The sequence below is a fragment of the Lynx canadensis genome, chromosome D3, assembly GCF_007474595.2.
Source record: "Lynx canadensis isolate LIC74 chromosome D3, mLynCan4.pri.v2, whole genome shotgun sequence".
NCBI lineage: Eukaryota > Metazoa > Chordata > Mammalia > Carnivora > Felidae > Lynx > Lynx canadensis.
In genome coordinates, this window is record NC_044314.2 from 58,881,368 (window position 1) to 58,905,774 (window position 24,407).

General features: G+C 46.5%; 1 protein-coding gene across 4 annotated transcripts in view; it reads left to right on the forward strand.

Annotated features, from left to right (window-relative positions):
- Positions 1–7,895: 7,895 nt before the first annotated feature.
- MTCL1 (microtubule crosslinking factor 1) overlaps positions 7,896–24,407 on the forward strand; it is a 129,866-nt gene continuing 113,354 nt past the window's right edge. For all 4 annotated transcript variants that reach the window (XM_030336798.2, XM_030336799.2, XM_032595399.1 and 1 more), the window contains exons 1-3: positions 7,896–8,966; positions 18,161–18,385; positions 19,780–19,938. In XM_030336798.2, the coding sequence (XP_030192658.2) occupies positions 7,896–8,966; positions 18,161–18,385; positions 19,780–19,938 (1,455 nt within the window). The remainder of the gene's footprint in view (positions 8,967–18,160; positions 18,386–19,779; positions 19,939–24,407) is intronic.

Genomic DNA, 24,407 nt, shown 5'->3' on the forward strand with positions numbered 1-24,407 from the left:
TGGCAGATGCCATTCTTTTCATCACTGCTATTCCCAATACCTATATATAGCCTGGCATTTTCGAAGGTGTTCAATGAATAATCTTTGAATGGATGTGTGTATAAATGACTGAGTGTATGAGCAGGCTATGGAGATTCTTCAACAGTCTTCTAGCAGATTATATTTAAAAGAGTTAAACAAAACAAAAAGAGTTCATGTCTTCTTAGCGTAGGTGGACATGAATGAGTCAGTCTGCTCCAATCAGGAGACAGTCTTACCTTGAGGAATGTGCATTAGTCATAGAGTGACCTTATGGCCTGAGCCGCCTGTTCAGGTCCAGTGCATGCTTGTTGTCTCATGTAATTATTAACGGTGCCCCTTCATTCTCAAATATTCTATGGTTTGATTACGATCTTCCTAATTATGGACTGGAAGACTGCTTTAGAATAACAACCAGTGGTCCCTGTCCTGGGGGTTCCTAACTAGGGACTAACAAAAGGACAGGATGACGATTCTCTCCAATGCCTCTTACCTGCTTTTCAAATTCCCAGATCCCGTGGGCAGTATTTAAAGAGGCAAATGTGAAACGGACTTACTCTAAGCAATACCGAAGGCCACTTAAAAAACATGATTAACTCTCAATAGTCTGCCCCGATAGGGTAATCAAGAATATGCATGACTAACATTTGTCATATTTATTCCATCATATGAACCTTTTTCATTATACTGTTCTCCTATTAAAATTGGTTTATATTGGGTGGTACATTTTGTCTGAGAATGAACAGAGGTGGCCTACAATTTGCTATAGGTAATCCCATGTTGATAATTAAAATAGCATGGGCAAATTCACCTCAACCTCCAGATTCATGAAGCTGGGACATTCATTAAAGCTTATTTAAGTTCAACTCTCTAATTTTACAGATAAGGCCTCAAAGGTCCAGGAAGACTGAACTATTTTGTCCAAGATAAAAGAACAAATCATTGTGATCAGGTACAGAGCTTACATTGTTATATCGCCTCATGGGTAAAATTCTCTTGACAGTAAGTTTACATGGAAATAGTAATCAAAATGTATTCATACGTGTGAACTTTCGTAGTGTTGTATTTCCTGAATTAATCAGGAAACTTCTAAGTACGATGTGCTGTGGAGCCCTCTATAAATCCATTGTGCTATTTTTGCTTTCCATGTAAACAACTCTTATTTTATATGGAAAGAAGAGCACTGTGGTTGGGAAAGCCAATCAGTGAGATAAAGTGGTTTCTGGCATCTTCTATTTCACATCCCCATTTCCGTTTTGAAAGGTAGTAACTGTGTAAGTAGAGATGTAAATAATAGTGAATTACTATAAAAGCAAACACACACATGCTGTACATTTCAGAAGCTGCATAGTGAAATCTGGAATGTTCTAAATCAAGGGAGACAAACATAACATATTAATTTCCCTGATTTTTTCAGAGTATACATGCTGCTAATGAGGAGAGGTAGAGAATTTTGATTAGTTTCCCTTATTTAACAGTGTATTTTCCATGTGCGTGAAGCTTAGAATCTCAAAATAATTTTAAACAATAATTAAAAATATTTTGGGGGCGCCTGGGTGGCTCAGTCGGTTGAGCATCCCACTTCGGCTCAGGTCATGATCTCACTGCTTGTGAGTTCGAATCCCGCGTCAGGCTCTGTGTTGACAGCTCAGAGCCTGGAGCCTGCTTCGGATTCTGTGTCTCTGTCTCTCTCTGCCCCACCCCCACCAGCATCTCTCTCTCTCTCTCTCTCTCTCTCTCTCTCTCTCTCTCTCTCAAAAATAAATAAGCATTAAAAAATTTTAAAAAAATATTTTAGCAGTTATGTTGCCAGAAAAAGGAAGCCCAAATTTCTAATTGTAAGGTTAACAAACATGTCAAAAGCTTTTATAAGGGAACACTGCCTCATTTAATGAAAGGAAGTCTTAGAATTACCAACGTTTCCAGACTCTCATTTTCTCCTTGCTGGGGGAGGGATGCCGTCACAACATCGACCACTAGGGGGCACCCCCCAACACATCTTACCTGTTTCCGTACAGGAACAGGGGATCTCAACTCTGTCAGTGCGCAACCCCCCCCCCCAATGAGAATCATTATATGCGTATCACTCCACTAAACATATTTTAATTTTAAATGTTTATTTGTTTTTGAGAGAGAGAGAGAGAGAGAGAGGCAGAGAGAGGGAGACAGAACTCCTAGCAGGCTCCACAAAATAATATGTATTTCAACATATATAAGGCTTAGGTACAAATACTAGAAAATACATATAATGAGGTAGTTAGATTCTACACGTAGAAGCAATTTGCTAAAACACAAATACAGGTGGGTTATGGTGATGACTCATGTACTTTGATTGGTGCTACCATCAATGACAGAATGACTGAAGACGAAGAAGTCATTGTAAATCTAAAAGTTAAGTCAGTCATGACTTCTATTGTAGCTTCATTCCTTTTTGAAAAATCCAGTATGGGGTGCCTGGGTGGCTCAGTTGGTTGGGCATCCGACTTTGGCTCAGGTCACAATCTCCCAGTTTGTGAGTTCAAGCCTTGTGTCGGGCTCTGTGCTGAGAGCTTGGAGCCTGGAGCCTGCTTCTGATTCTGTGTCTCCCTCTCTTTCTCTAACCCTCCCCTGCTTGTGCTCTGTCTCTCTCTCAAAAATAAATAATAAACATTTAAAATTTAAAAAAAAAAACAGTACATATGGGAATGCTAAAAATTCTGCTTTATATGTAGAAGCGTTGCATTTATGTGTAAAACTGTGCTATCGTCCAATGTTTGTGTCTCTCTCAGTCCCAAATTCATGTGAAGGTCTCAGGAGGTGGGACATTCAGGAAGTGATTAGCTCGGTTCGGTAGAGGCTTCATGAATGGAATTAGTACTATTACAAAAGAGACCCCAGACGGGTTGGCCTTGTGAGAACACCAGACACATGACCCCATGTGAGGACACGAGAAGATGGCCGTCTGCAGTCAGGGACAGCTTTCACCCGAACTTGGCCACACAGGCACCCTGAGCTCAGTCTTCCAGCCTCCAGGACTGTGAGAAATAAATTTCTGTTGTTTACAAGCCACCCAATCAATGGTATTCTGTGATAGCTGCCCAAATGGACCAGGACAGTCACATTCTAGGCTCAGATAGTGACAGGTTTGTTTTTTGTTTTTTTAACCGATGTGAATGTTTCAAAAGGGCTTTTGGAAGTTGGACAGTATGTGGAACAATTCTTCTCAAGGGCATACTGTGACATTCAGCATCCCTGACCCCTCCCCTAAATTCCACAAGTGCCCCGCAACCCAACTGTCAAGATAAGAAAAAGTACGCCAGAATGCCCCTAAAGGTGCTTCTACACTCATTGAGAACCACTGGTCAAGGGCAAAAGGCCCTCCCTTCTAACCTCATGTATGTCCTTCCTCTAGCTCTCAGAGGAGAGGGAGATTTGCCTCCTTCCCCACAAGACTGGCCCCTGGACAGCACTTTGGTGGGACGTTGTCTCCAGTTCAGATTTAGAGTACATCTCTATCTTGGTCTTTCCACGTCTGTCATCTGGAACTTCACACTCAGCATTGGAAGGAGTTTCAAAAAGGAACAGGAGGAAATGCAAATGATGAGCATATGACACCCAGAGCTGTGCTAGAAATACCAACACAGGGTTTCTAGGATGTGGTCAGACAGTTACCTGCATCAAATGTATTTGTTAAACATACAGATTCCAGGGCTCCACTCCACACCTTTGAAATCACATCTCCGGAGCATGTGGCCATAGAATCTGCATTTTTAAAAATGTCTATTTATTTATTTTAAGAGAGAGAGAGCTCACACATGAGTGAGAGAGGGGCAGAGAGAGAGAGAGAGAGAGGGAGAGAGAGAATCCCAAGCTATGTCTGTGCTGTCAGAGGCTGACATAGGGCTCGAACTCACAAAGCGCGAGATCATGACCTGAGCTGAAATCAAGAGTCGGCTTTTCCACTGTTTTCAAAGAGGATTGCTTCTGATGATTTAAGCAAAGAACGATTTCGTATTCTAAATGCACTTTTGTATTAAAATAAGGGAAAACACTGGAAAAGGATGTCCCTAGGTTTGGACAAGGTTTTGAGTGTACAGAAATTCTGCATATAATTCTGCCTGTGCATCCAGAGCAGTAAAGGAAGCGTAGTCCCATGTCATATTATTCCCACTATGAGTCAAACAAGGTTTAAAAATATTCGTATCTCTTTATATAACTGTGGCGATACTAGATTTTCTAAGTTTTGCTCCAAGTTTGGTTTGCTCACATTTTAAACAGTATTGATTATTCCACTGGTATTAAATGATAATGGGGATGATGAGAGTGATAATAATACCTTCCTTACCCAAGGGCACAGAGAGTGCTAATGCCTTAGGCAGCATCTGGACCCAGATTTCCCTGGTGTGGAAGCTTCAGCTCTTGTCACTATCCCACACTGCTCCTTGACAATGGATACAGTCATACCAAATTACGTACCACACCAACGATGCTGCATGCAGTAGGCCTCTGCAAAAGAATGAGAAAATCAGAACCTTGGTAGAGAGTGCAAGTATCTAGAGAGTGCAAGTATTTATAACACAGGGTTTATAATGCAGGGAACTGATTACAGAAAGGGGGAGGAGTCGAGAGCCCAACCGGGAACAGTGAAGGAACCCAGAGATCTGCAACCACAGGAAACCACCAGCACCCTTGACTGAGAGGCAACAGGCGGTGGCGAAGTTACCAGAAGCCATGGGGCATCCAGTGAAAGCTGAGAGAAACCCAGTCAGCCAGTGCACGAAGGAGACCAGGCCACTCTGAAGAAGCCACTAGAGGCAGAGAGAGAAGGTGATAACCCTGGTTTCTCCCTTGCTGTTACACTCCAGTCTCTGCGGTCCTCGCCCAGTCGGCCACCCCAGGAACCTGGAAAACCAACCTCATCAGTTGTTCCCTCCCCTGTACAGAGCAGGCAGGGAAAGTCCAGGACTGGGTCTGAGAGCTGACGGATCCAAACAGACATCCCCACGTGGGATTTTGTTGTTGTTTTCCAGAATACAGCACCTTATGGCTTCTTTAAATAGTAACCCCCTAACACCTTTAGACTTACTTGATGGAACAAAAAAATTTTCTTTTTAAATCACATGACTTTAAAAACATCCATTCATGCAAGAGGATATCTTTTTTATACCTGTAACGTACTGAATATTGGCAAAAGAAAGCATTATTGAATGCCTTCTTGCCAAGGGCCAGCAGAAACAATTGCCAGGCTAATAATTCAGGGTATGAATTTTGCTTGGCTTCTTATCTGAGGCAAAGGGAAGCTGGTACAAATAGTACGGTCATCTGGCTAAAACTTTTGGAACACTAACTTACTGGAACATTTTACGGTGGCCTTTCGCGTGATTACATACGGTATGAGGAGCTTGGGCTAGGAGTCCCGGGCACAATTCTTCGGAAATGTAGGGTATTGGAGACTTCTGGGTCTCTGGAGGAAGTTCTAAGTGAAGGTCCTGGCCCCTGAATTACACAGTAGGTTGTGCTCCCGGACTGACAGCCAGTTTCTGATGAACGGCCAGTCACCCGAAGGGGAGAGTTGGAGCGCCCTCTAGGGGAGAGCTGGCTATCCCTGGGTGCCGGGCCTGGGCACCTCCCGAGGCTTTCTGCAGTCTCTTTTTTTCTTCAAATACTCCATGAAATACGGCTGTGGTCTTAGCAGACATTGCGTCAAAGGAGATTCAGTACAGATTATACTCTGTGTGTGCTGTCACACATTCAGAGGACTTGCCAGGTAAATGGCTCAAAAAACATGAACAGCAGCAGAGAGGTCAGCATTTCGGTGCCCTCAGAGCTCGGCCACAGAACGTGGCCCAGCATCACTGCCGGCACCTAAGGAGAAGCCGACGGGCTGTCTTCTGGGCGTATGACTCTCCTGACTTACCGTGATTTTTTAAAAAAGCACTTTCTCCTGCCTTTTTTGAAGGAGGCGGCTAAGTAGGGTAATTTGTGGTTAAGATCATAGACTTTGGAGCCTAGTTTTCCTTGTATCCTCATGAGTCTATCCCCGTTTCTCTACCCCTACCACTACTGTGTTTGTTGCCACAGCCACTGACTGTTCCCGCTCACGGCTCTCCGTCTCCTCCCTGCTGCCACCGCTGGGATCTTTCCAGGCAAATAAGATCAGCGATATTCACCATCCTCCAAAGGCTGCCCCAGCCTTTAGGATATTATCCACAGGGTATATGGTCCCACCAGCCCTCCAGTGATATCTCACCTACAGCCCCTGCTCTGCAAATCCCCGGCACCCACCCAACGACAGCCCATCCTTGTGGGAAAACTCCAATCTTCCCAGGCAGGGTTCGGGTGGAAGGGGTGGGGGGCAAATGCTCTCCATAGCAACTTGTAATTCTTGACTATTCCTTTGCCTCCTGGCAAAGCCAAGTCTAGACAACGGGTTGGGCCTTACTCCTTTGAGTAGCACTCAACACCCAACGCCTGGGACAAAAACGGGACTCAAGGATATTTGAAAAGCACTTTACAGTTTGCACAGCGTTTCTCACATCTGCTGATTTAATCGTCACCACGCTCATGTAGCGGTATTTTCTAATTATACAGGCAAGGGGACCGAGGCTCGAAAAGGTCGGTGGCCCACGTTAGACTCCCAAGGGGCAGAACCGGTACTCAACCCGTGGTAGGACTGAGAATTCTACAGACTTCGTGTGAATCCCGACCCGGCCATGGACTGGCTAAAGCACCGACTTCACCTCCCTGCTCCCGTGACCTCATCCTTAAAGAAGACAGTAATTCCAATTCGGGCTTGCCGTGAGGATTAAATAAAACAATGCCTATGGAGTGTCTAACAGCGCCTGGCTCGCGGCCGGAACTATAAATGTGAGTTCCCTTTCTGACCCCAAGCTTGGCGAGCTGCTTCTCCTATTTCTACGGCAGCTCCTCCTTCTCCGAGCTCCGGAGGCCACAGGGGGTGCCAACTGTAGAGCACGGTGCCCGCTTTGACGCGATAGCTGCATAGGGTACCAGCAGTCCTTAGAGGAGTGTGGGGACTACGCGCACAGCTGTGAGAAGACAGCGGGGACGGAACTAGGAGAACCTAGGAGGCAAGGGTTGGATGGAGGGGCCCGTGGGGGCCGTTGGTCAACAACAGAGGGGGGGCTGGGACCCCACTGCACACACCACCCAGGGGGCCACTCACGTCTCCCGGACATCCAGTCTCCCGCAAGTGGCCAGTGTCCGCCTCTCTGCCACCCCACTTCACCCTTGCTACTTCCTTCCCTCCCCAGCTCTTGGCACTGTCCTTAGAGCCTCAAAAAGCAAGGAGGGTCCCAGGGCGAAGAACGCTGGGGGCCGCGTCGGGCGCGCGAGCCCGCGGAGCTCAGGCCCCGCCCCCCTGCCCTCCAGCCCCCACCCCCGCCGCCGGCTGGCGGGAGGAGGGACATGCGCACGCGGTGGCTGGGCGCAGGGCGCCGGGAGGCGGGGGAGCGCGCGTGCAGTTCCTCCCCACCCGAGCTGGCGGGCGCTGCGGGGAGCTGGGCGGCCGTGGGCGGGGAACCCGACGCGGGAGCGGGGAGCGCGCCGCCAGCGGACGAGTGCGGGTGTGCGGACCCGCGAGCCCGGAGCGCAGCGTCTAGGGATGCGAGCGGCAGGGAGCCGCCGCGCCGTTGTGCCGGGTGAACTCGAGCGGCAGTGACCTCAGCGAGGGGAGAGCGGGACGACGGCGGCCGCCAGCCCCGCTGGGATCCTGGGGGCCAGGGGTGCGCGGGGAACGGCGGCGGCGCGAGAGCGCGGGGCGCAGACCGGGCGGGGCTGGGGACAGTGATGAGCGGGCGCGCGGGGAGGCTGCACGCCGCCGCCGCCGCCCGGAGCATTTGCCGCCCGAGCTGCTGCTCGCGGCCCGGGACCCGGCCATGGAGACGCTGAACGGCCTCGCGGGCGGCGGCACCCCGGAGGCGAAGCCGCTGCCGCCCGGCCAGCACCACCGCCACCATCACCTCCACCCGCTGGCCGAGCGTAGGCGGTTGCACCGCGCGCCCTCGCCCGCCAGACCCTTCCTCAAGGATCTGCACGGCCGGACCCCGGCGTCCGGCCCGGCCCTGGCCGCCCCCTCCTCGGGCCGAGCCCAGGCGCCCGCCGCCCCACGCTCTCCCAGCCTCGCGGGCAAAGCGCCGCCCTCGCCAGGAACCCTGGCCGCGCCCGGCCGCCTCTCTCGGCGCAGCGGCGGCGCCCCTGGCGCGAAGGACAAGCCGCCGCCGGGAGCCGGGGCCAGGGCAGCGGGCGGCGCCAAGGCCGCTCCGGGCCCCAGGAGGGTGGCGCGCACGGCGCCCGGGGAGCTGCTGCCCCGGGCAGGGAGGCCGCCGCCGCCGCCCGGGACCGAGCCGCTGTCCGCCGCTGCCAAGGGCCGCAAAGCCAAACGCGGCTCCGGGGCGCCCCCCGCCCGTGCCGCCGGGCCGCCGGTCCCCGCCGCCCCGATCCCCGCCGTGATCCTCGCCGTGACCTCCGCGGCCGGCTCCCCGGCTCCAGGCTCGCGCATCAGCCACACGGACAGCAGCTCCGACCTCTCCGACTGCCCCTCCGAACCCCTGTCCGACGAGCAGCGCCTGCTCCCCGCCGCCAGCAGCGACGCCGAGTCTGGCACGGGCTCTAGCGACCGGGAACCGCTGCGAGGAGCCGCTACGACGAGCCCCGCGGCTCGGGGGGCGCCGCCCGGCAGCCCCGAGCCCCCCGCGCTCCTTGCCGCGCCTCCTGCCGCCGGCGCCTGCCTCGGGGGTCGGAGCAGCCCGGGCGGGGTCCCCGCGGGGTCCCTGGGAACTGGTGTGGCGGAGGATGCCGGGGGACGCGCGCCGTTCGAGCGAACGGTCCCCGGGATCCCCAAGGACCCGGGTCTTGGCGAGCAGACCCGACTGATCCCGGCGGCCGCGGTGGAGGAGGAGCTGCTGCGGGAGATCGAGGAGCTGCGCTCGGAGAACGACTATCTCAAGGTGAGCAGCCGGCTCCGCCGCGGGTGTCCCGGAGGCCACCCCGAAAGGTCTGGGTGCGGGCGGGGACCCGCGAGCCCTGCCTGCCCGGTCCTGACAAGCCCGTTCTCTCTTCTGCCCTTCACTTTCCCGCCCCCGCACACACTGGGCGTTGGGAACTTAAGCTAAAACTTCTGGAAGGAGCAGCAAGACCTGTGGGTCCGGGCGGGTTCCCACCCCACTTAGCTTTTCTTGTTTCTTGAAGTCTTGCTTCTTCCTGCTGACGTCTTTGCCTCTGTTGATGTGCCGGGAGAGAGGTGGCCAGAATCACATTTTGGATACACAGCCGACCCTCCGTGGGGCCAAAACATGCACACCCTCACCTGTGGGATCTGGCTACCCCTAGCCAAGGAGCTCTGGTCCCGGCCTAGGGCAGGTGCGTGTAGGTTCTGGAGCCTGCAGTGGGCCAGGCTGCGGATGTGCCAGATGCTTTTCCTGCGTTTACAGAACGTGAGACCCCCTCTATTTTCTCGGAGGGGGGTGCTCCCAGTGTTTCGGTGATACACCTTTAAGTTCAGGGGCCCCATGAGGGTAGCCTGTGTTGAGGGACAAGGAGTTGGCAGGTTTGGCCTGCCTGTCCTTTGTAGGCGTCCACAAGCTGGTGTTTTGTGTCAGGAGAGACCGCTTGATTTCCCCCAGCACTCCAGCACTTTTGAGGGAATTGCAAACCTCTGCCCCCCTACCTCTGAGGATTTTTCCTAAGGGCCTGCTAGCTAGCAATGGCCTTTTGGTCTCGTTAGCTTTGGTGCCCTCAATCTGACTTCCATCTTTTCTCCCAAGAGGAGGTCAGGTTGGTCCTGCAGAACAGAGGACTTACAGTGTTGGGGGAATGGGGTTCAAGACAGTTGAAGTGACTTGAGAGAAAGTAAGGGGGGTAGTACGGGGGGCAACTGTTTTAATTTATTGTAGTGCTCAAGTTAGTGAATAACTACAGCGGTACCAATCTTTTCACGTTTCTGTTAAGATGATAACATATATCTCCCAAACCAGTGGATGTCCCTCCTTAATCTGGGTGATGTGACTTGTACTTTTTCTCCGCAAACACTGAATGTATCCAGATGAGGCCCAGGCTTTGGCCAGTGGGACCAAGGGCATGCCCTTTTAAGGTGGTTAAGTGTGAACTTCAGACTGCTGACAGAATAGTATTCTGAACCTAAACTTCTTATCAGGAGCTGCTCTCCCCAAATGAGCCCAGTCGTTGTTTTGTCTGCAAAGATGTGGCAGTGAGGCAGAGAGGTGAGACCAGATTGGGAGTTGGGAGTAAGATGTTTCAACTAGTACATTTGCCTGTGTCACCCACTCTTACATAATAGACAACAGAACGATTTTCAAAGGTGCTGAAGAGAAAGGGCAGTGATAGCATATGTGACTCCATTTTGAAATCGCCGCTTTTGTAAATCTTCAGCAAATGTAAACTCCCTAAGGGCCAGAAAGATTACCTTGTTCGGTTATAGCTCCAGCTCTCAGCATGATCCCAGACCCCCAGTGTTTCTGATTAAATGGTGTTTATCCAAATCACGACCTGCTAAGGGACAGAAAATTGAGGGTTTCGTAAAACATGTTTCTCATCGCATCTTTGATCTTCAGGTAGGCAACAGTCGTTTTAGAGTTCATTCTGAGGTGACTATTTATTTGCTTTATCTTTTCACGTGGGTAGAGCCTCTGTGAATGAAGTAGGTGTCTGACCCTGGAGTCTGATGTGGTATATTTGATATTTCAGTGATTCTTCACAACAACATAGGGTATAATTGTTGTTATATTTGTCATAACCCTAGTTTCACAGACAAGGATGCTGAGAACCCGGAAAACTTAAATGACCAGCCCAAGGCCATCCAGCTAGGAGGTACAGCTTCTATTTTCCCCGCCCCCGGAGCCTTTGCTGTTTTCACTGCACCAGGCTGCATCCCTGTTCCCAGCAAGCCTGCTTTTCTCAGCGTATACTGCTTGCTTTTGAGTTGTTTTATTAGCTTGAAATGTTCCCAATGTTTAGCTTTCCTAGGGGGCCTCTTTTCATTTTAGGCGAAAGGGCCATAATGAACCCCTCTCCACTAGCCAGTGTACAGATGGTCATATAAATCCCACTGACAGTGTTTAATTTGTGGGAAATGTTCAGTTGCTGTTTCCTGTGGAGAAAGTGTCACGGCCAACCGTTTACTCTGCCTGAGTGCATCTCCCAGCCTTTCCCCTGTCAGCAGGAGAGAGCAGGAGGTAGAGGAGCTCTGAAAGAGGCTGGGAAACCAGAAGTATGCTCACAAATATACGTGTGAGTTACGTGTTTCGTTACCCAGAAGCTAAGTTACAATAGTTCAATTTGGGAGAAAACACAGCAATCCTGGCAGACTTCTCTAGAGGTCAGTGAGCACGCCCACTTGTGCACAATGGGGCTGTGAGCACAAGTGGCCTCAGGAGTCAGAGGCAGGAGGCTTGCCTTGGCACAGGGCAAGTTTCTAAATTGAAACTTACCTTTGGTTGCTTTGGTTGCTTCTTTTCTCACAGTAGATCAATGTGCATCCTTGATCTGCTTTCTTAGAGAATGTGGTACAGAGCTCTTGTGATTAGACAGAGCATTCTTCTATTCAAATGTTACCTACCAAGAAGAGACTTGGCCCGGGCACTTTACGTTGGTATATCCTGGAGGACTGTGACCATGATAAGTGCCACATTCTTTCCCAAGTCAGTTCTGTCACCATTACTGCACAAGACTGTCACACTTCCTGAGCTAGCATGACCAAAGGGTAATCAAGCAGAATCATCAGGCCTGCGAAACCATAGGCGGATGTCTTACTGATGGAGACCTTCAAGTGGAATTCTCTTGGTTTTTAGCCACTCTGCTGTATTTTTTAAAATAGATGTCAACAGAGAAGTACATACCTTCGGTTGCGCAGTGTGGAGCTGCTTGGGGCGTCCCTGGCCCTGCTATCTCTTCTTCATCAGAGGGCACCAAGTTGACTAAATGAAAAATGCACAACTACTCAATCCAGGTGGCTGGCTTTTTGCGTGAAAACACAGGCAGGAAAGCAGTCTTGTCCCTTTAGTCCCGATGAACTTAGATATATTTGGAAGTCTTCAGAAATTCAGGTGAGCAGTTGAATTCGGTTGTCCAAAGGCCTTTGCTCCTTTTTCAAACTGAACCCAGGCATGTTTCTCGGTGCTGAGAGCATCCACAAAATGCGGCTGGTGTGTTTCTGCTGCCCACCTGCCTGCCACCGCCGTGTTTTGCCCAAGTGCTCTGAGATAATCGGACCAGCCTTAGTGCTCATTGTGAACATACTAATTATGTTCTCTGTTTCCACAGGGTTTTCAGGAGAATTTAATCAGCTGAATTTATTGACCTATTTTGAAAATGTTTTTCTTTTTTTTTTTAATTTTTTAAAAGTTTATTTATTTTTGAGAGAGAGACAGAGAGAGAGACAGACTGCGAGTGGGGGAGGGGCAGAGAGAAAGGGAGACACGGAATCTGAAACAGGCTCTAGGCTCTGAGCTGTCAGCACAGAGCCGGAGGCAGGACTTGAACCCAGGAACTGTGAGATCAGGACCTGAGCCAGAGTTGGACACTTAACCGACTGAGCCACCCAGGTGCTCCCCAAAACGCTTTTGGAATTACTGGTGATGGGCTCACAATGTCCCCTCCGCATGTGCCCAAATAGTGTTCTCCAAAAGTGCCAGTGCCCTGCAGGATGGATGCAGGTGGGGCTGTGGGGAAGGGTTGCTTATTTTCGCTCTGCTTTCTCTGTTATTCCCGAAGAATTATTTCTGGTTAAAACAAAAGTCACTGCTAGCTACCAGGGCAAGCAACATCTGATCCTTTGAAAGGAGTGATTCCCTAAAGGAGATGATTGGTAAGGTCATTTTTTATTTTATAGGTTGCAGTGTATCACCCCTGATCCAGCCTTACCAGCCTGTTTCTTACCGGAAGTAGTCTTTTGAGTTTCAAGCTCTGAAATGGTTTTGTTAAATTGGGCTGCTTGGATTCCAGGTGCTCAGCATGGCCCAGAAGGGAGACACTCACAGGCAAGAATAACACAGTTCTGAACAGCTAAAGTGTTGAGCTCCTCCTCTCCCTTTCTTTTGGAAGGGTTAAAGTGGACAGTGTTCCTATTCTTTCCTGACATTCCCCTTTCCACGCCCATTCTTTATTCAGCCTGCAAAAGAGCGGCTGTAATAATCTTAGGTGGCAAGATAATGTAGACCAGGACAAACAGAGCCCATCAGCTGCTGGGTGAACTGTCACTTGGTAAACAATGGTAGCGGCCCCTGTGCCTTCTTAGCTACAGCTGGGACTGTGCAGAGAACATTTTCATTGTCCAGAGGGAAATGAGGTGGATTATTTGTATATTACAACAGACAATAGTTTCTGTCTGCAACTCCCAGAAGATGGAATTATTTCAACAGTAGCCAGACGACTGCTCCCCCTCTCCAAATTGGGTCTGTTTAAAGAAACGTTATTAAAATATTAATGTAGAACTAGTTATTGATTTTGGGTTGCTTAAAGGAGGCTATTATTTGAATAAAACTATCAGTATGATCAAGAGTTTGCATCCCTTAAGTTCAGATACGGTGCATTCAGTATCCACTGTGTTTTTAGTTTTTATTTGTGGGTAAAACTGTTTTCATTGAAATGTGTGTCATTTAATCTTGGTTTACTCTAGTGCGCACATGGTGCCTCATTATTTCTCTAATTTGATGTATATAATAAGGCTCGATCTGTTATCTGCAGGCAAAGGGGAGTAGTTGGGGACCTTTGCATGACTTCAAGATTCCATTTTATGTATGAAATTTGAAAAATAGATTTAATTAAAACTAAATTACCTTTTTAGTGAGGTATGCAACAGACCTGATGTTAATTCAATATAAAACTTGATTAAGGGCAAGTTTTTTCTTAGTTTCTGTGTATAAAAAAACAACAGCAATTTTCTACTTTTACTTACTCTGTCTAAATTATATTTGCCAGAAACATTATATGTTCTGCTTGATTTGGTTTTCTTAAACATTTAAATGGCAGACATTTTTAAGGTTCTGTAATACAATGTATTCTAAATTAGGGCATGCTGTCAGAAAATTAATGTAATGGTAGCTTGAAAATCACTATCCATCATGACCCTATTCTGAATAATCACAGTTTTTGCTTTTCAAATGTCTGCTGCCAGCTTACACGGTTTATAATTTGCTTTTCTTGTAACTTCTTTTCACTGAACCTGAAAACTGCTTTTTTTTCAAGGCGCTATGAAAAGAGTTGAAACACTGGCCTTGGTCCCATCTCTGCAATAGACTAGTGTTGAAAAGCCATTTAAATGTTTGGAATCTCAATTTCCTCATTTTTAAAATGGGAGTATTAATATCTTTGCTGCACATTGCAGCGTTTTTTTCTTTTTTCTTTTTTTTTTTTTTTGAGGACCAATTGAGATAATGGATATACTCACACATTGACAATTGTCAAGATCTAAAAATGTTAGCTTGCTTTATTATTTCACATCTATGGCAGGTTTTTTAAAGTATGACTTAAAGCGTATTATTGTTCCATTTGTCCCGGTTGTTGCAAATAATTTATAGTATTTACTGGAAAGAGCATGTGGGCTTGCAGTCTAGCTTCTATTTGTTAGCTATGAGGCTTTGGACAGATTTACCAGCATGAGTTTGCTCTCCTTGTCTATGAAATGGGGTAATATGTTCCTGGCAGGTTTAGTAATGAAGGGAAAATACTGAAAAAAGGATGTCTTATGTTCTACAAATATTTATTTAGATAACATATGAGTTATAAAAGCAATGATTCAAATACATGCAATTTAGTCTCTCCCTAATTTTCTTTTCAGTGCAACTAATGTTGGTGATTATTTATGCCAAAAAATGTTAGCTGTTTACATCTGGAGTAATGAATGATTTGGAGGTGTGGGTTCATCTAGCCCCTAAATACTGTTTGTTTGTTTGTTTGTTTGTTTGTTTGTTTGTTTGTTTTAGCTTGTAGTGGTTGTTTACACATCTATATGACATCCAGCATTTGATATTAGGGTCGATGAGGGTCCCCCCCAGTACAAAATTTGAAAACTAGAGAACATTTTTATCCCTGGAAGTTGTATCTTATGTTTTCTTATGGCTGTATCACACTTTAAACACTTTTGTTTGAGTAACAGGTAATTCCAGGCATTAATGACTTTGGCTTTTATAGATAAGCTTTCTAGAAGGAAACATGATCACAGACACTTCCTTCCATGAACAGAATAGCCACAGTTACTGAATATTTGTATGCATGCATATACATGTTGTGATTATTGCTTATATTGAACTGTTTTTTTACTAGTTACCCAATGAAACAATTTCCTTTTAACTGTACTCAGACACAAGTGTGGAGAATAGGCTCTTTCTGAAAGTCAGATTTATCATATACATGGTGAAACCTGAGGAAAACTTGACCTTGATTTTGAAGATTCAGGACCAGTCACCTAATCTTTACTAGAAGATTGACATCCATAAGGCCTGTTTTAAAGCTTGCAGTCTGCAGTTGGTCTCCCCTAGCATGGGTCGGGTCAAGGGCAAGGCTCCCACACAGCGGCATCACAGCCTCAGCGTAGGGATTGGGCGTCAGTCTGCCAACTTCTTCTTTGCTAGAGGTTGGCAAGCACCTTCCCGAAAGACCTGTGTTCTCCAGTTCCCCAAGGAGCCCAGCCTGTCCATCCCGTTCATATATGTAGATCAACTGACTGGCTTCCGTGCTTGGTCCATGAGCTCCTAGTCCCAGCAAATTTTCTGACGAGGAACGAGACTTACAGGAAGAGATCTCCATGAAGGAAAAAAGAACATAAAAAAAAAAAAAAAAACTTGCTTATACTTCACAACATTTTCAATGTTAATATTTACCTTTTTTAAGGCACACTAGAGCATCCTATGTTTTTAGTGGGGTTGTGACTGTTGCTATAGAAATTTTGTAAGAACACTCAGAAGCAGAGAAGAAAACACATTTTATTTATGTGACCACTGGGAAGTGGCAAAGCTTTCTTCTTTAACATCCGTTCTTCTTGGTAGCCCATTCAGACAAGCTCCATTTGGAGTCATAGTCAGTTGAGTAAGTCATTGTCTTAGTTAGGGTAGTGTGGGCAGATTAGGGAGAATCTACAGACTGAGGTTTGCGGGTATGAGATACCACACCTGTGCTCCTTCCAGTAGACGGCTTCGTATGATCGAGGTTGCCTGGACAGCTGTCTTTACCCTGTCTGTGCCAATTTGTGTTTTTCCATACAGATTCCCAATTTATTTGTTACACTTACACTTAATCTTTTCCAGGATAAATTACTCTTCAGGAGATTCCCTTCTGGTCAATTTCTTGTCTACCTGAGGCTTTGATGTTGGGAAACTCTTGTTCTTTATTATTATAAGTAAATCTCTGCTTTTAAGAACAAATGCAGGATTAGCGAGGGTAGAGAGAATCCAGAAACAAACTGAATAGCAGGCCAAGACCTGACAACTTAAGGTGTCCGTGTCACGGAGAGTTTTTTTCCTTGACCCTCAGTGTTAATTGAACAAAACAAATGGGAAAGACTGAGTGTATCCTAGTCTGGAGGCATTTAAACCATCAGTTACCAAACTAATCAAGAAAATTCCTAGAATGTTTTTCTTAATCTCCCACCCTCCAAATTACTCCTCGTTAAAATCTTTTGTAATATTTCAATAGAATTTCTGTCTCGCATATTGCAGCTACATCTGTGGGTCTGGGAAAAATTTTTCGTGTTTCAGTTACAAGACTGGAATGACGCAAGGGTGCATTTAAGTTAGATTTTGGTCATCTTTACGATTTGGTCTTTGTAGGTATTGACCGATGTTTATGTATGTTCTTCCCACAAATACTTATTGAAGGCCTGCTGCGTGGCTCACACTACTCTGGGTGCTGTGAATGCAGAGGAACAGACACACAAGGGGTCTGCCCTCCCAGAGCTTACATTTCAGTATGGGCGACAGACAGGAATAGGAAGAAGCACAAATAACTTTTAGCCAGTGGTGGTAAGAGATGGAGAGAAAATAGGGAAGGCAAGGGATTAGAGACCTGGTGGGGATGGGTGGTCAGGGAAGGCACTGTGTGTGCACCTTCTGGCTTATGTGATAGTGAGCTCTGTAAAAGCTGGGGAGGAACAGAGAGGGCCAGGAGTCCTGGCCCTATGAGACCAGCAGTGTGGCAGGGAAGAAGGAGGCCCTTGGGGAGGACATTTCTCAGCGCAGTGGGAATCCCCCTGGAGGCTTTGAGGGGTATGGTCTGAGTTCCATAGTAGAGGATAACTCCGGGTGGAGAATGGGCTAAAGGGGAGGCAGGGAGCCCCGCACAACTTGTCTATGTGTGCAGCTGCTCCCTTGGGAGGGATGAAGGCAGGGAATAACAGTGGTGTGCAGCCATCACAGGTAAGAGAGCGCCCTGCAGGTTTGTGGCTGTGTTGGACTGAGAGCACTGGAATGACTGTGGAATGGGAGGGAAAGAGGAGGGCCAGAAACCACTCCTGGGTTTCTCCTGAACCTTCATGCTGAAGGTCCTGAACCTCCTGGCGTCTTCATGCTGGTGCCAGAATCAAGTGGAGATAGGAAATAAAGCCCAGGTGGATGGAAAAACGCCACCCCAGTGTGTATTTGACATCATGCAAAAGGTTGTACCTTTGAAATTGAGTCACATAGTCAGTGCTGAGATTTGTATGGTGGTGCAGAGTTTTTAGAGACATTTGCAGATATGTTATAATTCCAGGGCATTTCCGTTTTACGACCCCACTCAAGTTTATGTCCTTTGAAGGCGGGCTCTGTACATCTCCTCTTGACACCTAGATTGTGTCTTAGAGATACAAGTTTAGGTCAATGTTTGGTGTGAATCCAAAGGTTTAGTTATCTGCAGAGCCGATTTCATTTATGATTCTGATTATGTAAGAAAATATGAGGGGGGGAATAAAGGCTGGCAGGCTGCAGTGAATAATCCATCCTGGTTTTTAGCTTCTGGATCCATGAGATTTGAATAGACATCTGAGGATATTGTCTTGTGTGACCATTTCCAGAGGTCCTGTCACACAGGTGTGGCCATAAGCCGGTGGGTGAGTGTACAGGTGGTTAATATTTAGTATTGCTGAGCAGGGGGACACAGGAGACACCATCCTTTTTCTGGTGGCTTATGAGTCAACTCCATCTGGCTTGCGTAGGATGAATTGGACGAACTCCGTGCTGAGATGGAAGAGATGAGAGACAGTTACCTAGAGGAAGATGTTTACCAGCTGCAGGAGCTTCGGCGAGAGCTGGACCGTGCTAATAAAAACTGCCGAATCCTGCAGTACCGCCTCAGGAAAGCAGAGCAGAAGAGTCTGAAAGTGGCTGAGACTGGTCAGGTGGATGGTGAGCTCATCCGGAGTCTGGAGCAGGATTTAAAGGTGAGTGAGCTGATCAGGGTTGAAAGGCGGCTTATTCCCAGAAGGGGCTGCAGGGGTAGGGGAGGGGCGGGATCACAGATCTGAGACTGCAGCCCTCGGCCCCACTCACACAGGGTCCTGATGTTCCGGTGGTGTTGCTCTCTCAACAGATGCCAGCATAAACATTCTTCCTTCCCCTTATGGCTTATAGGGAATGTGTAGTCATTTGGCTTTGACAGGCCAAGATTTAAACCTGCCGTATGAACTGGAATCTCAAAACGTAAGGGAAAGAAGTCATAGTAAGGGATCTACAATTAAAAAAAAAAAAATGAAAGAATTGATATCCGCCACTTAGCCTGACAGTTGTGTAGAATTCTACAGAAACGCCTTCTTAAAATTTGGAATATTTAAAAAATCTATTATCAATTCAGTGATGGTCAAAGGCCACTCATAAAGGTTGACTATAATCACTTAACATTTTTATTGTTACTTAAGTTTCTAGAATGCAGAAACCTGAAATGACCATAACCCAGGTGTAGAGGTTTGATTTAACCGAAGGAGAGAGAGGATCATAACTAATCGTCTAAAGCTAATTGTCTAAGGTGTTTTTGAGAAGCACTGGCAGAAGTGGGAATTAGGTGAAGAAATTCCAGACTTTCTACCATTTGCTCTCTCCATGGGTAGCGTGGCTTCTCCTGTGCCGTGATTATCAAATCATTTATCAAGAGGTGAATAATGCATAATGTCCTCCTCATTATGGGAGCACTTATGAAATCTCATTTCGCCTTTCATTATGATAACAGGAAAAGAATCTTTGTAATTCTATCAAATCTATAAACCCCTAGCAAAATGTCATTCAGTGGGATGTAAGGGTGATTTATATTTCTTTTGCAAAATCTTTCCTTGTTTCCTTTTAGAAGGTTAAAAATGTTTAACTGCTTTTAACATTCAGATATTTTACTACTGTAGGCAATTTAAAACTTGACCGTATCATTTTACAGGATTATTTTGATTTTTTTTTTAAAGCGGGTGGGTTTAGTATTATCTTAGGGAACAGAACTATTGATTGGTTGGTTGGTTGATTATTGTTATTGTTATTATTATTTCTAATTTATCATTAAAGCATGTGTGCCTGGGCAGAACTGGCATTCTTGGTGATACTCTGTAAGGAGGTAGGGCTATTCACAGTAGCCTTTTAATCAGATAAAAAGGTTGTATCCTTGCTCATAATGTGGATTTCATGTTTGAAACTAATACCTCCTCCTTTAAAGAGAGGCTTGTTAATATTTCCAGGGTCTTTGCCCTTTACTGTGATATCATATCACTTAATGATTCTGCCTCAAAAGTTGTTCGAATGTGCCTTTAGCACGCAGAAAGCTTCCCGTTCTGATGACTATCTCTGTTGGTTGATACAGGTAGCCAAAGATGTATCTGTTAGATTGCACCACGAACTTGAAACCGTGGAGGAAAAGCGTGCTAAAGCTGAAGATGAAAACGAAAGTCTCCGACAGCAGATGATTGAAGTGGAAATATCCAAGCAGGCCCTCCAAAATGAGCTGGAGAGACTGAAAGAGGTAATCCCAAAATGTATGGGGATTTCTTTCTTGGGTTTAACTGTTGGGGGTTTGGGGACTCCAGGTGTCCCATTTGGTGAACTATGGTTTATTAGTATGGCCCAGAAACCAAGAATGGTTTTTACATTTTTCATAGCCTTATAAAACAACAACAACCACACAAAAATAAACCCAACAAAGCAGGGAAGACTGTGACAAAGACAGTATGTTGTTTGCAAAGCCTGAGATATTTGCTGTCTGGCCCTCTACAGAAAAGGCTTGGTGAACCGTGGTCTAAAGCTATTTTTTTTTTTATAATTTCCATTCAGATGAGCTGGCCATTAATTCCTCTTATGGGCCCAAATGGAGTATATTATTACTAGAATACAAAATTAAGCAGTAGCTTTTTTCTTGAGTCTTCTTTTCCAATGAGCTGGAAAATATGTTATGGTTATCTACTAAACCTGTGTAAACAGATAATAGGCGTATGCCCCCTATAGCTATTATTCAGCCAATATGGTTTATTATTATTTTTTTAATGTTTATTGATTTTTGAGACAGAGAGAGACAGAGCATGAACAGGGGAGGGGCAGAGAGAGAGGGAGACACAGAATCTGAAACAGGCTCCAGGCTCTGAGCTGTCAGCACAGAGTCTGACGCGGGGCTCGAACTCACGGACCATGAGATCATGACCTGAGCCGAAGTCGGACGCTTAACCAACCAAGCTACCCAGGCGCCCTGCCGATATGGTTTAAATATAGGTTTTTCTTTTCTTTTTATTTTAGGGAGTGAATGTATTCTAGCACAGCGATCTAGAAAATGAGTGTGTGTGTGTGTGTGTGTGTGTGTGTGTGTGTGTGTGTATTTCCTTTGCATACAGTACTGCAAATCCTGTTTTGTTGTTGGCTTCCATTATAAGGAAGTCCACAAAACCATTCCTCATCCATCCAGCCATGCATCTGCCCACACTTAATTCAGTCTCTGTACAAGGCCCTGGGGATGCAGCTAGGAATATGGCAGCACAGCCTCTGTTACTGAGATGTTTACGGTTCAACTTGACATGTGGATATTTCTACTTCCCCACCCCCATCCCCTCACAGCCAGTCAGGTGCCCTGCTGTTCCTTGAGTCTGGGAGTGAGGGATGGTAGCCAACATTCTTTTTCCAGGGATCCATACCCCTGGGACTCAGTCCCTCACCTTGAGGTCTCTGCTAACATCTCACCTCCGCCACCTTCCCCTCCACACTTGCATATTCAAGTTGCCCCTGCCTCCACCCTGGCCGTCCTGATCCGTCTTCCCATCTGACACATTATGGATTTTGGTCAATTACTTGTATGTTGTCAGCACTTGTCTGAAAATGCCACGGGTTTTATTTCTTTGTTGCCTTCACTAATGTGCCTCCAGAACTTGAGCTGTGTGGGAAGGTGATTTGTCTGGGTAGTTCACTGTGGGGTCCCTGTGCCTAGAACAGTGCCTGGAACTTAGGCGGTGGTGGCATCAGGGAATCACAGGGTGGGGGAGTGAATGAAGGGCAAGAACGTGGAGCTGTGGTGACCACAGCTTGCCTAGGGACACGGTGAGCTTCCCAGCGGAGGGGGTAGAGTCTAAGAATGTTCTTTCTTCATGGGTAACCCTTGCTCCTTAACTTTCACATACACTTACCCCTGTGACTGGGGGAATTTCTCCTCTCCTTGTGGGTCTTTTTACCTCTACTAGTAATTTACTTCTTACTTTCTACTTTTTCTTTTTTTTCAAGTTTATTTATTTTTGAGAGAGAGCGCACATGTGAGCAGCGGAGGGGTAGAAGGGGAGAGAGAGAGAGAGAGAGAGAGAGAGAGAGAGAGAGAGAGAGAATCCCAAGCAAACTCCACGCTGTCGGTGCAGAGCCCGATGACGGACTTGATCCCACAAACCATGAGATAATGACCTGAGCTGAAATCGAGAGTCCAAGAGGCAGATGCTCAGCTGACAGTCACCCAGGCATCCCCTTTTTTTCTCCTTTGACCTAAGTTTGCCGGAAGGTTTGCCATAATAGTTTCTTTTCCCAAAATTTCCAGTTTGAGCCTTACCTTGAGGGTATAGAAAATATCTTAGGAATATATTTTATAAATTTTACATGTGTGTATGCTTACCTATAAGTATATAAGTTACATATACACATAAATGAGGAAATAAATATCTTTAAAGCAAACAAAGCTGCTCTTGCACACGTCAGTGGATTTGCCTAGGACTTGGCATCAGGTCACAAATAGCTCCTGAGGGAGAAGAAATGATTGCTGACGTTCAAAGCCAGGCAAGGGTGAGGCAAGGATCTTCAGAGACCGTGATGTTGGCTCAGGCTGGATGTATGCAGAGGAGGTGACAGGGCCAGCCTGTCCCTTCCACTGTGGGTTAAAATTACTCACAGAGATTGCTCGATTGGAATGCCATTGGTATTTTACCTCCAAGGTGCAGTCAGCCTGCATATTTCCACCAGGCTTCTAAACGAACTGTAAGAACTGACAGGAGTCTGAGGAGGGTACGTGCGGAAGACTTGTACTGGAGGCAGCGAACGATGGGACCAGGCGATCCAAGGTTCAGAGGTGGTAGAGGAGGTATTTACCGCAAAGTGCCAGCTGTGGTCTCCAGGAATGGGTTCCTTTTACCGATGCCAGAAAAGAATACGCCATGAGCTTTGCTCCCAGGCGAGGATACTATTTTCTCCATCTTGAATTTTTCTCGGTAGTAAATTTCACCTCCGAAATTTCGTAAATGGATAAATCACATTCTGGAAAAAGCAAGGAGAGTTCGTGCGTTTCACGCATCTCTACGTGACAGAAGTAGTTGCAGAGGACTGTGTCCTCCCCCCGCCCCCGCCTCCCTCAACCTCAGAGAACAATGAAATAGCTCATCTCTGTGCCCCTTCTGCTCTGGGGCTGCTGCTGAGGCTTCTCTCTAAAGCTTCAGACTGCCTTTTCAGCTGCCTGGGGGACTTTCCCGTGATGGATTTCTCCTCGCACTTCAAACTCAGAGTATCCAGAAACAGACTTGCCACCGTCATCCCCACGTGAATCTCCTCCGTCTTTCCCATTTGTACTAACGGTGCCACCGTCCTGTTAGTCACTCGGGCTTAAGCAATGGCACTGCTCCTTAAACCTCTCTTACTGTGCACATTGAGATCACCTGTTTTGTGCTTGAGGCTCTGCTCTTCTGCTTTTGCTGTCTTAGGGAAAGTTTTAGACCCTCTGTTCTATCCATACTTTGGTCTTCTCTCAAGTGACTGTTCGAGGGCTGACCCTATGCAATCAACACATTAAAGGCAGGTACTTCAGTTTCTCCCTTCTCTGTTTTATCTTCTACATTCCCTTAAATCTGACAGTGTGACTCTTTAGCGTGACACAGGGGACCTTTCCTGCTGGGGACCATCCCTGTCTCCCAGCTGGTTTTCCCACTCCACTGCTGTAAACCCTGGAGTGAAATAAAAGGCAGCAGAGCATGGTGAGAAGAATCTGTGCCCTTTGGTCCCTTTTGAACTAATAGAGTGGGTCCTAGAAAAGTCACTCTCTCCATTGATAGATAAGATGATTAAAGAGGGTTGGCAAAACTGAGAACAAACAGGGTTGATGGGGGGTGGGAGATGGGTATTGAGGAGGGCACCTTTTGGGATGAGCACTGGGTATTGTATGGAAACCAATTTGACAATAAATTTCATATATTGAAAAAAAAAGAGGGTTGGCAATATGAAACCATGAGGAATTGCCCCTTCTGGATAGCTAGTTTGCTCTCCTGCTTCCTTGTGCCTATTCATATCATGGTCTGTGCACCCAACACCCATATACTCCTCCACTTGTGCAGGCCCGAAACATTTTTGCCTTTTTGGGGAGTATATTTCTTCTAGTACTCAACTCTATGGTGGAACATCTCAACAGGCTGAAAGTAGTTAATCTTAGCTTGGTTTCAGCTTCTTAAAGATTGCCCAAGTGCTTCCTCTGAACGGTATTTCATTCTACCAAAAATTTTTGAATACTTATTATATGTTATTATATGTTAGACACAGTAATAACTGGCCAAGTTAGTTGGCACTTGCAAGGGACAGGGACATGTTCTAGATCGTTCCAGGCAATGAGGATTTTTTTTTTTCTTATTGAGGTATAAGTTTATTGGGTATAAGGTATAAGGTATACCCAAGGTATAAGGTATAAGGTATACCTGAGATATAAGGTATAGGTTTATTGACCCAAAACATGACATTAGTTTCAGGTATATAACATGATGGTTCAATATTTGTATATATTACAAAATGATCACCAAAATAACTGGTGATAACATTCATTACTAAACACAGGTATAAAATTTTTTTTCCCGTGATGAGAACTTCCAAGATCTACTCTCTTAGCAATTTTCAAATATGCAGTATTGTTAACTATGGTCATTCTGCAGTACAATACATCCCATAACTTATTTATTTTATAACTGGAAGTTTGTATCTTTGGACTGCCTTTGCCTCTTT